The 13,260-nt window shown below is 36.2% G+C and overlaps 1 protein-coding gene across 1 annotated transcript in view; it reads right to left on the bottom strand.

The window, feature by feature from the left end:
- The window catches only part of Phip (pleckstrin homology domain interacting protein), a 109,643-nt gene extending 109,507 nt beyond the window's left edge, over nt 1–136 (bottom strand). Inside the window, exon 1 of the mRNA XM_013505816.1 lies at nt 8–136. Within this exon, the coding sequence (XP_013361270.1) occupies nt 8–136 (129 nt within the window). The remainder of the gene's footprint in view (nt 1–7) is intronic.
- Nucleotides 137–13,260: the final 13,124 nt, after the last annotated feature.

Consider the following 13,260-nt stretch of genomic DNA (forward strand, 5'->3'; position numbering starts at 1 on the left):
GCGCTGCCATCGAGGTCCGGGCGGTCGCGGCGAAGCGCTTGCGCTTTGCGAGCCCGTTATTTGCGGAAACCACCTTGGCGTGTTTCCTTGTTACTGCACTTGCCTTGAGCGTACGTTCTAACAAAATGTTTTTCATTGTTAAACAGCAAAGCGAACTCCGGGTTTGTACTTGAGATGCTCTCTCCTGATTACAAAGGGCTGGTGCTGGCTAGCGGGGCTGTCGGGGTGCGGAGCCTTAAGCGGTTGTAAGTGCTCCCTGCAAGGGCTGACGCGAGGCTGGGGAAGGACAGGGGGCCGAGGTGGACGCCAGCCGACCTGGCGGGGCTGGTGACGGCGATGCCTGCCGAGGGCTCTGCGGGCGGAGGAGTGTGCCACGGCTTAACCGCGGTGACTCGTGATTATATCATTGAGAGTATTGCTGTATCCTGCTGCTGACTTCGTCGTGCTAATTAATGGCTCCTAATTTGAGGTATAAACCATTCCTGCCTACAGTTAAGCACGGAAAGACTTGCCGAAAACTGACGAATAGAGAAAAAAATTAATCCTTCGTAAATCGGTGTGTAATTACCGGTTTTAAATGCTAAATCATACATGTATTTTGCTGATGAGAACGGCCTTTTTTAAACGAATGTGGATGAAATTAATGGAAACAATGGAAAAAGCCATTGGTTAGGAAACAAGGACACCAAGTGATGTTTATCTCCACGGTTTAAGCGCTTTCCAGAAAGACTTGAGTTCAGTTTATTTTTTTAAGGTTTGCCTTTTAAAGGGCATTAGGATAGTCATTCTTTTGTTAATATTTAACAAAAGAGTCTCCTTAAAAATTTTCGGTACCGAGCCGCATTTTGCGAGTCTGGTTTTGGAAGGTTATCTGTGAGGACGGCCGGCTGCACTCGGTTTGCAGATCGGGTCCCCGGCCGGACCCGCCCGCGCCGCGCCCGCCGCCTCGGAAGTGCTGCCGCGACCCGGGGCCGCGCTGCAGCCGCGGCGACGCCGGGCCGCGACCGCGGAGGTGTCCCCGCGAGGAAGACGGAGGGGGCTTCTCCCTCTGCCGTTGGCGGGTGCGAGTCACCTTTTGTAACTCAGTAAAATAAAGCATGCTCGTCCTATTTACCAGAATAACTGTTACTTAATGACGTAGCTATTCTCAAATTGTGAAAATATTTATGTCTTTAAAAACATTTAATTCTAGTCTATTTTAGGTAAAGTAGCCTCCTTCTAGGGGGTTAGGCTTGAAAAGATAGGTATTTATATGCCATTTTGCAGTGTTTTTATGGCCGATGCTATTTTAACTTTTTAAGTCTTTATGTTCTTCAAATAATTGTGATATCTTACATTATTGCAATGTTCTCCAAATAAACAGAGTAGAGAACTAAAAATTCTAGTTGGGATTTTCTGATTTTGAAATACCTTAGTCTGATTTTTATCAGATGTTGCATCTTTGTCAAAGAAAATCAAACTGTAACATGGAATATAAAATTCCTTTGGATAAACTTTTCCGTACATATCTTGTGGGTGTTACGTAAACATGGAAAGGTAGTAGTATCTCTTATGTGCTTTTCACTTAGAAATTATGAGGGCCCTTTCGAAGCTCCAGTGGTGCAGTCGTTTAGCGCTCGGTATTTATATGAGGGCTCTTTCTTAATTTTGCTACTAGTACTTTTTTTAAAATTTTAAGGAAAAAAATCTTCCTTCTATATATGATTCCTGTCATTTTGACTAGCCTGTGACAATATTTTTTATTTTCCTTTTAAAATATTTAATTTGAAAATAGTTGTAACCTTTCCTTTCATTACTATGATTTTTTTTGTAAGAAAATATGGATTATCTGAAAAAAGTTAAAACTTTGCTTCAGTCAAACAAACTTAGTTTTTCAGCAGTGGAGGTTAAATTGAATCTTACCAACCCCTTCAAATGTAAAAAGGAAAAACACTCTTAGTTCCCAAAGAAAGACTCTTGGAATTCTTATCAGCTAACTCTTTGGCACATAAGGGTAGTTCAGATTCAAGTAATATCCCTTTCTGTTTGATTATTTTAACTTTTTTCAAGCACTTCAAAAATAAGACATCAGTTTAAAAGAACTTCGTACCTTTTAAATGATCCTAACAGAAAAACAGAAAAACTTTGGAAACCCAACAACTAATGTTTTATATGATACAGTCCCTAAGAGAATTATGAAATTTTTGAAGTGTAAAAGTGTGTGAAATTCACTTTTAAGTTGCATCACACTTAACAAAAAAGTCTTGATTCGCTTTTAATCTAATAAAAATATGTGATCAAATTCTGCCTTTTAAGCTCTTTCTTTTTAGCCCTATAAAATACAGACATGGAAAAGAAGGGACACTACTTTGTGAAACAGTGCCTTTTTAAAAGTCCTCATCTGCCCCAGGAATAGAATATAGTGTAGCTATCTCATGGGTCTTGTGCAATAAACCATATTCCTTTCGCTTTCCCTAACATTGTATGTTTCTGCCCATGCCTGTTTTTCAATACGCACATCCTTCTTCATAAAACATGAATATTTATCAAATTTGAATCATAAACAGATACATTACTTGGCTCCTACAGAAAGAAAATACTTGAACCACTCAATTATTAAACAATTTTTGTATTATTTAGCATTGTTCAACAACTCTCCCTTATATCTTACTGAGAATCCCTTTTTATTTAAATTGGAACACCTTTCCTTTTAATCTGTAACAAAGATGAGCTGGTCCCCAACAGTTATATAATCCTCCAGAATTTAAATTTAAATGTTGTTAGTAACTTACTTGATCTTTTTTCCCCTCCAATTTAAATCACTCTTATTTAGATTTTCTTATGTCTCTATTTGCAAAAGAAATACACATCTTCATGGATTAACTTACATGGTTTTTTAAAATCACTTCATGAGTTCAATAGTACAATTACAAAGATAAAAGGAGAAAAACAATTTTACAACATATTCCCCCAAGATTTGGAGCAACACAATGAAGTAGAAAGAGCTGTTCCAGATGGCAGGAAATGTAAAGGAAAACTCTGCAGCATGCTCTATGATAGGACAGTGTTTACTGGACCTGAACTGGGCTGGGCTCAACAGCGTACAGTAGAAGAAAAGGCAGACATGGACAGAGGCACTGGGAAACTGCTAAAGTTGGTGTTTGAAATAAAACATACTGTTGTCAGTATGATTTTAAGATAGGATTTCAGGAGAGAATGTATGTATCTCTTGCCTTTATATGTCCTTGAACACCTAAACTTGAGGAGCCCCAAAAAGAAAATTCATCTTAGTTATGGAAAGGGAAGGAAGAGGCTTATCTGACAAGTAATGAAGAATCTTTATACAATAGAAGTAGGAGGAACCAAGCACACCGATATAGACATTTTTGATAAGGAAGGAGAACGGTTTGAAAGAATAAGATCTGAACTCAGAGTATCTGTAAGTCTGACTTTGGGACTCAGATAAATAAGATCCAACTCAAAACTGGGAATGAAATTAGATTTAAATGAAGTTTAAATGAGTAAAGTTGGAGTTTAAACTACTTTGTAGTAAAAAATATTCTTTCCATTTTCAGAATTCCTCTAACAGGCCTGCCTAATTATACAACCTTATTTGCAAACTGCTTTTGTTTTTCTTCAGATGTATATATACTTGGAAAACTTCCCTTAACTCTGCTGCTTTATTCCCTTTGGATATAATGATTAGCTAACTAGCACAAAGAATGCATTCTGTCTTTGATAATAAGCAGATCTTTCAACTGAGCTATGTGTGATAAAATGTAGGAAAAGCTTACAGTTTGAGTTTGAGGTTACATGTATAAGTTCCATTGCACTCATAATTTTCATGCTCACATGTAAATGCACTAAAAATGAGATGGATACAGTGGGTTTTTAAATTCTTATCAAAATTTACCAGCTGACTATGATTTGTTAGCAATCTAAGACAATCTTTAAATGAGATACTTGTAGTATGGGGAGAAGATATGTGCTGTTTCCCCTCAATAGTCCATCACTGGGGAATTCCCCAGTGATAGCTTTCCTAAAAATTTTAGGGATAAGGAAAATCTGTATTATACTTTTATTCTGTCACCCCTATTGTCTGATTTTCACATGTTACACTCTATACTTGTTTTTTTTCCAGGCAGTGTTTGGGGTTTTTTGGTAATGCACAACTGAGATTTCCATCTGATTACCTATATTCCTGCATTTGCAGTTTTTTCAAAGTATCTGTGAGATTTAGTTCTCTTCCATCGCTGACACTTTAGTTTTTAATGATAAATCAAATATGGGAAATAAGATGTGTAATTAACTCAAGAATGACTCCCATTTTGTGTTGTCAGTTTGGATATAACTTAACTCTAAAAATATAAAGTTGAATATATTCTTTTTTATATTTGGACTGTCGTATTAAAATCTTCCACATCTCTTATTTTCAGCTGTTCTGCTTATACGAAAAATAAGAAACCAGCTCCTTCAAATAAAGTCAAAAGGAGGAAACAAACCTTCCTTCCTTCCTTTGCTTTTTTTATAAAGAAAAGCCAAGTGCTAAGCTGCAAGCAGTTTTTAATGTGTATAGTATGTTTGTAACACTAAATGATCTTTACCATGTTTGCCATCAAGGTAAATTTGACTTTTCAGCTGTTATGTTTTACTGAAAGTAATTACTGAAATTTTTAAAAGCTATATTTGCACTTCCCAGATTCTAATTTTTAAAGTTTCTAGGACTTATGTTGAATCAAACTTAACTTCATGGCTTTAAAATTTTTGGATTGGGAAACTCATCTCGTTTTCAGGTCCAGATTCTCTCATACCTTAAAAAAATCATTTTTAAGCAATTTGTGTTATGCACTTGATGGCAAATTTCCGTGGCTTAAAAGTAGAGATATTTCCCCCTAATGTCTAGTCCCCGTAATATCTGTCCCAAGTTCTGGTGACCTATACTACTTCTGTGAAGCTGTGTTTCTTTGTGCTAGGCATAACTGAATTGACATAGAAACGCCAAGTCAATCTCTAACATCTACTCCTTATCCTCATGCCATTGTTAATATTATGGTATCTTCATTGGGACATTCTTTCTCTCTGGGGGTCAGTTGAAAAACCATAACTGAAACATGGGCTTGCTTGTTTTGTGGATTTTATTCCCACCATGGACATGCACAGCTCATCAGAGACTGGTCCAAGCTATGAGAGCTAATCTGAACAGCAGTGCCTCCCCATGACAGCACCTGGAAAGCAAAGGTGTCAGGGGTAGTCTGGCCAGTCTTCAGAAATCAGTTGTTAAAACCTGACTTTATTTAGCGGTACTAACTCAATTGTAAAAATTTTGGTCCAGAAGCAAATTCTTAGCTAATTTAGTTCTTTTATTACTTGATAGACTCATATAAAGGAAACTCATAGAAATAATTATTACCTCATATTAAACATTTGTTGAGCAATGCCATAATCTAAACACTGCATTAAGCCTCGGAAGTTGATGGGCTGGTCTAAGTCATTAAGGACCCTTCTTTTTTTGTTTTTTTGTTTACTGAGGGTCAAACCCAGGGTCTTCACACTGAGCTGCATTCCCAGCCCTGCCCCTCTTTTGTGCTTAGAGACTGAGTCTCACTGAGTCGCCTAGGCTATGTTCCTCCTACCTCAGCCTCCCAGAGTGCAGTAGGCTGCTTTTTAAGAAGTTCTCTCATGATAAGAACTGTAAACTGTTAACAAATGGAATCATATTACTCAACCGTTTAAATCGCATCTGTGACTCTTCAAGATTCCTGAACAAACCTTAGCATATGAAATCCTTCAGGACCCGATCCCTCATAACCTTGCACTCTCAACCCCCTGCTGGACCACAATCACTTTACAACCTTTCTATATGGAAACAGTTCATTTTGCAAATATGTTCACCTTTATTTTTTACATATATTGGTTTCTTTCTGGATTCTTCACCTTCAAACTAGGCCAATTTGCCTCCAGTTTTCAAGACACATCTAACCATTGACCCTTCAGGGAACATTACTTTGTGCCTCTCCTCCAAACAACTAGGTGGTCATCCATGTGCTCCCAGGGGACCATCTGTATGTCTAAACGGTAGCATAGTCTTCAGGCATATTATAGCTTTATATTTTTCTCACTCATGAAGACTTAGGATAATCCCTGAGTCTTGGATTTCTATATCCTCATTACATACAGCAATTCAGAATATACAACAGCCACTTAATAAATTCAGTGGAGTTTTTCCTTAGAATGTGTGTGTTAAGTAAATAAATGATGGTTATTTCTAGAAGATATAAGGGTAGTTCCTGATAATGACCCCAATTTGCAGTAATTTCACAAGACAAATGGCCACCCATGGAACCACTGATAGTTTTCTTATTAAAGGAAAAACAAACTGTGGTATATTTAAAATAAACACCAAAAATCATGTAACATTTGGATATCAGCTCTGCCCTTTCAAAGTCTCCATAGCAGCATTGTTTGAATAAAAATTGAAGGGATAGTATGATAAATAAAAGAAGGTCACAGAATACAAAATAATGGCAAAAGAAGGTAAAATCTAACATTATGAATATCACATCCCCATCCCTCAAATTCTCTATTTCCTGCCACTTAAACTTAACATCTTTTTAGTAATTTTTAGCATGAATACCCCCTATAGGAAGTAGGAAAGAAAGCCTGGGCCATTAGACCTATAATTGGGACAATTTCATGTATAGGGTCACAGAATAGAACTAGAAAAGGCTCTAAAAATTTAAGTGATTTGTCCATACTCTACCATCCTTTCAAATTTAAAGTAGTTCTATGGTCTTTCTGAGATTGTCATTTAAAAGGTAGCATGGCCATAGACTTTCTGAGATCGTTGTTCAAAAGGTAAGATGGCCAACTCATCAAAAGTGAATAATTTATCATGAAGAACTCAAGATGATTTCTGTGAGAAATGATGTTTGTCGATTTGACTGGAGTTGTTTCAGGGGGTAAATAAGCTTAACTAGAGAAATCTGAAGAGAAAGTTTATATTTAAACCTTCAAAAAGCTTTTTGACAGGTTCTTATATCAGAAACTATTTAAACAATCCCCATAAGTAATCAGCTTGGAGAAAAAAACTAGGGAGAAATTTGAATAGTTAATAACATAGATAAGAATCAGATCTTAATTCTATCTCTCATTGAGTGGCCTTAGGGAAATTATTTCACATTTCTTGCATCATTTTCCCACAGATAGTATAAGAAGAGTGATTTTTTTTTTTAACCTAATAGGGCTGGTGTAATGATTGAATGAGATAGTGCTATTTATAATAAAAGCTAACATATCTTGAGTTCTTGGTATATGTCAGACATTGCTCTAAGTGTTTAATGAACATTATCTCATTTATTCCTCATCAGGCCCCCAGAAGAAAGGTACTGTTACTATCTCTGTATTGTAAAGATGAGAGAATTGAGACAAAAATAGTAAACATCATTTGTCATGAAAATAATGATCTCTAAAGTTCCAAATGAAGTCTACTAGGGCAGCCCTGGAGCCCTCACTTAGCTCCAGTCAAGCTTCTGACTCTTGTGCTAGTAATACACACAAACGTTTTTCCATGTGCACATCCAGGTACACAGTAAGGGTTTAATACATATTAGCTCCTACTGCCTTTGTAATTCTCATAAAAAAAGAAGATGCCTGATACTGACTGATGGCCAAACACTGCATTTGTTTGCTATAACGCTCTACTTTCCCTAACTCTAGAACAGTTATTCACCTTTCACAACATTGACAGGTTAACAGTTCAATAAAAGTATTTTGTAGAATATTTCTCAGTTTGAATTTCACTAATTGTTTCTTCATAATTAGATTAAAGATTTTGGTAAGAATACCACATAGGTGTTGATCCTGTAAACACTTCTTAAAGCTTGAAACAAGGAGGGATTTAAAAACTGTTGAAGTCATACTGTATCCCAAGGGGTATTTGCTATTTCCAAGAGCAGATAAAAGTAGAATTATTAGTTCAAAAGATTTAAATGAGGCTTTAATCCAAAAATTTACAACTGTTAAGAGATCAGGAATGTTTCAGAATACATCTTACTAAACTTTTTGCAGATGATATTATAGGGGTGAGTAGGCCTTTCTACAGATTTTTTGGCATTACTCTCATGAACAGAATGCTGACTTTGCTATACTAGCTTGACTAAAAATGGCATTTTTTAATGTCGCTCATCACAAAATCTAGTCCCGGTCTGGTAGACATTTGCAACATTGATTCTACTTTCAGGATGCATTTGAAGAGATTCTAAAATCTTTCAGAGAAGTGAATTTATATTTCAATACTGTATAATCCCAAGATACCTATATTCTCAGCTATCTTGAGTGTATATTTATGTAATACGAAGCTAAAGTCCTCAAAACGTGGGCAGCTATGAACTGTGCAAAATATACAGAGAATCGCTAATTTTTCCAAAAATCCAAACTGAAATTTGCTTATTTTAGTGTCTCATGAAGAAATGGCCTAGCACAATAATGTGAATTTTTGATGCAGAAGGAATTTAAATCTTAACATTGCTACTGTCTAGCTATTTGCCTACATTTAGGTAACAACTTTAAATTGCATTTTCTACAACTGTAAGTTGGAAATGATAGCATCTAAATTTTATTGTTATGAGTATTGATAAATTCTTACAGTGTTGATTTTATATAATTATTCTTATAATTACTGACAACAAAATGTCTTTGGCACAAGAAAAAATAATTCATTTGAATAATCAAACCATGCATAAATTAGCCAGTTGCTTGACCATGGTTACCCCTTACTAAATTTTTCTCTGAGTGAAAGATACCAGAACAAACATTCTCTAAGTCCTTGTTCTGTTTGCTACCAAATTCCCAGCCTTGAATTAGGTGAGAAAATCTAGTTATTATATTTAATAAATCCATCTGTTCAAATTAGGTCATATTTTTTGTCTGCCACCTGTAAGCAAAAATACTATAACTCCACCATGTAATACCAGATTATGTGTGCTACCTTAATTAACACCAGAAATGGTTAACTAGTACTAATAATGCCTTCAACAATGACTTTATTTTTCATTATTATTTTTCATTCTAGATGGTGGGATATTTTTAAAACTATAAGATCTAATAAAGTTTTCCAGCCTTGTTTTGTAGCATTTATCCATTTTGATTTCTAGCCTCTAGTCTTACTGAAATTTTCTCTATTTTTATATAAGGAATAATACATATAAAGTAAGACACACAATCTTAAGGATATAATGTGCTGAATATTTATCAATGTATGCGCTTATGAAACCACCACCTAAATCAAAAAGCAAATTTGCACCGCCCATAGAGTTCCCGCTATACCCTTTCCAAGGAAACTACTATTCTAAACTAAGTCTTGCCTGTTCTTAATGTTTATATCAGTGAATCATACAGTGTGTTACACTTTTATCCCTAGATTCTTTCCTTAGTTACACTAATCTGAGATTTACTCATGTTATTGCATGTATACATACTTCATACTTCGATATTGCTGTGTAGTATCTCACTGTGTGGCTATCCCCAAATTTACGTGGAGAGACATTGATTTGTTTCTATTTGGTGGCTACTGTGAATAAGATGGCTACCATGAGGGACCATAACTGTGTGAATGATTATGTTATACAAATCTCTCATGGAAATAAGCACTCTTTTCTCTTGGGTTTATACATAGAAATGGAATTGGTGAATTAGAGGGTAGATTTCTTTTCATTGTGACACTGGTAGATAATCTCAAATATTTTCCAAGTGATTGTATCATTTTTATCCTGCTAATGGTGATTTATAAGAGTTCCGCTTGTTCAACGTCTTTTTCGATATTAAATATTTTCAGTCTTTTGTTTTAGCAGTACTGGTGGATGGGTAGTGGGATTTCATTAGGGTTCTAACTTGCATTTCCCTATTGAGAAATTCATGAGTCAGTTCTAAATTTATATGGAAGTAAAAAAGACCCAAAAGAGTTGTGACAGTTCAGATATTCAATATTTCAAGATTCAGAGATTCAGTATTTTAGAGTTCAAGACTGACCATCAAGCCACCAACATGTAAACCGTGTGGGACAAAGTCCAGACAGTAGACCCACACAGTCACTTGTTTTCAACAGTGGTATTAACTATTCTATATAATGGAGGAAATTAAGTTATCCATAATAAATGGTTCTGGTATGTTGTATCTTCAGATTTAAAAATTAATTTAAATGTTAGACCTAAAATGGGAACGCTGAAAGCATGAAGTTATATGTCTAGCAGCTGACATACCACTTTCTGTCTATGACCAACAAGTCAAGACGAATGAAGTACTCCCGTAAGGAAGCTGTGGGGCAGTAGATGTCTCAGGTTTGGCAAAATCAGCCTTGAGACACAAATGCCTAATTTCTCACTAATAAATAAGCAGAAGCCAGACAGGATTTTCATCAGTTTATTTTTTACTTCTTATTGTTCTTATTTTTTAAACAAACAATGTATTTGTTGTTCTTAGTGACGGGTTGTATTTCCAAAGGGGGCTGACAAAACACCCCCTTCCCTACATGCTTTCCTGCCTTGTGACTTTGCCATTTGCCAAAGGGAAATCTGGATTGCTACCACTGAAGTAGTCTGTAACTGCTCCAAATGGTAGAGAACAGCAGAAATGGTGGCACATAATTTTGAGGCAAGGTCCTGTGATACCAGAATCTCTATTGAATCTCTATTCTGATAGCAGAATCTCTATTGTTCTCTTGAAAAGCTTGCTGTTGGGATGCTCCCTTTTCAGAACTCAGTCACCTCACTGTGAGTACCTTACTGGTGTGGCTACATGTCAGCACACTACGTACTGAGTAGTCCCAGCTGAGCAGTCTTCATGTCATCCCAGCACAAGCACCAGGCATGTGAGTGGTAGAAGCTCTATGTAACTCAATCTCACAAGCTTTTGAGTCACTCCTTGCAATTTGAATCTTCATATTATATCTTAATCTCTGATATACCCTAGACATATGGAATTTGTAAGCAAAAATTATTATGTTCTGTTTGGCATGGTTTTTTCAGAAACAATAATAAATGGTATATTGTTGTTCATTAAATTTTTTTATGCCTTGTAAAGTCTTCACATGGTTTTCATTTTTATTCAATTAATGAGGTGGATTACATTGATAGATTTTTTTTAATGTTAACCCAACATTGCATTCCTGGGAAAAACTTCACTTGAAATCTACTTTCTGGAGGGGCTGGGGAATTTAGCTCAGCGGCACAGCGCCTGCCTGGCAAGAGCGAGGTCATGAGTTCGATTCCTGGTACTGGAAAAAAAAAAACCAAAAAAAAAAAAGAAATCTACTTTTTAGTTCAAATTGCTAAAAGTTTGTTAAAAAAATTTCCAAGTTTTTTTCTCAAAAATATTATTTTGTAGTTTTCTTCCTGTAAGAAAACTTCCTTAGATGAGTTTTTGCATCTGAGCTAAAGCTAAAGCTAACCTCATTGAAGGAGTTGGAATTTTTTTTTTCTTCCAGAGTTTTTGTAAATATTGTTATCTCCTTAAATATTTGGGTAGAATTCATCTGTAGCATCACCTGGACTTTGTGTTTTTTTTTCTGTGCACATACTTTTAACTAAGAATTTCCATCATAGATATATGACTATTAAAATAATCTATTTCTTCCTGAGTGGGCTTTGTCAGTGTGTGTGGGAAAGCCCTTTCATTCAGTTCTATGCTCTGAGAACCCTAGCAGCCCTGGCCTCCCGTTCAGGCTTCTGAATCCAGCGAGTATGCCAGTCTCCATTTGGATTCCTCCATTCTGCAGCACCCTGGAAACTGTCTCTTGGCAATAAGCTAGCATGATTTTGGTGTTTGTCTCATTTTTTCCGGTTTATTAGAATCACTGTCACTCATTGCCTGATATCTACTTTCTTGAAAACCAATGCTTCATATATTTTACTTGGCTTTTATTTATTTCAGACAGGAGAGTAAATGCAATCCCTGTTATTTCATCTTGGCTGGAAGCACAAGTCTGTTCTTCAGTGTTTAAAGCATTTACCTTACCAAAATTTGACCAGCTTATCTCTCTTATGTTGTATTTATTTTTTTCTTAGTAATACTGTAAAACTTTGGCACTAAATATGTGAATTTCTTTGAGAAAGGGTAGGAAGATTTCTACTGTTTTATTTAGCTCAATGCTTGACTCATAATTTGCACCCATCAGCTTCATAAAAGGTCTTCAGTGTAAGCTATTGAGATCAATTTGACAGTAAGACTTTGTGTGATGAATGCACTCACTAATTGTTAAAAAAAAATCTAAGCAAGAGACTTAACTGCTGTGCCTAATTCTTCGTCACCACTATACTGTTCTTTGCAGAAAAACTTGGAAACCAGCCATATTCTCTTTTGTGTCTTTTTTTTCTGCCACCGGAGTGAGTTAGAATGTCATAAAGACATGGGTTTTTTTTTAACCATTTAAAAGAAGAAAAATAGAATTTTTCTACATTTCCTTGTGTAAAGCATATACTCATCTATCAAAAGTACTGTAAAATCAAGTTCTAAGATTTGAGCATTAGACAAATTTAGATTTTGCGTCTTTGCAGGCTGTCAGTGAGACATACTGTCTAGTATCTTAGACTTATTCATTCCTTTTGTGGGCTGTTGAATATCCTTCTGAGGTTTGCTACAAGGTGACAAAGCTCCTCTCTGCTATTCTAACCTCCAACAAGCATCACACCTACTGCAAGTAAGAATGTATTATGGAAGCTATACAGGTTTCAGTGACAGGGAAATGTGCTGAGAGCTGCTCCATAGCACACACAGTGCTTTTTTTAACTAAGGACCAGCTACACAGGAACTTTGCACAGTCTGCAAACATCTCGAAAGTGTGTGCAACTGTTTTTACATGTGCTCTTTCTTCTGTACCTGGAATCCATAACTTTTATTTGATACTTGTATTAATCAGCTTCATATTGTTTTCCTATGGTACCTGAGATAACTAACTTGTGAAGTGAAAGGTATTAACATAAACTGCTTTGGAGGTTCTCTGTTGTTTTGGACCTATGGCAAGGTGTCACATCATGGTGGGAGTGAATGGTGCAGCAAATCTCATCTCACCAGCCAGAAGGCAGAAGAGAAGAGGCTAGGGTTCTACAGTCAAGGTCAAGGGAACACACCTAATGACCGAAGGACATCGCAAGCCACATTTCATGAAAGTCCCCCCTTCTCTCAAATGCCACCTAAGAATCAAGCACTTGACACATGGGTCTTTGAAGAACATCTAAGATCCAAATACAGCAGTAGTCAAAAAGTGCTAAGCCTGTACCATGTTTTTTT

Source organism: Chinchilla lanigera, unplaced genomic scaffold (assembly GCF_000276665.1).
Source record: "Chinchilla lanigera isolate Chin_1 unplaced genomic scaffold, ChiLan1.0 scaffold00101, whole genome shotgun sequence".
NCBI classification, from domain to species: Eukaryota; Metazoa; Chordata; class Mammalia; order Rodentia; family Chinchillidae; genus Chinchilla; species Chinchilla lanigera.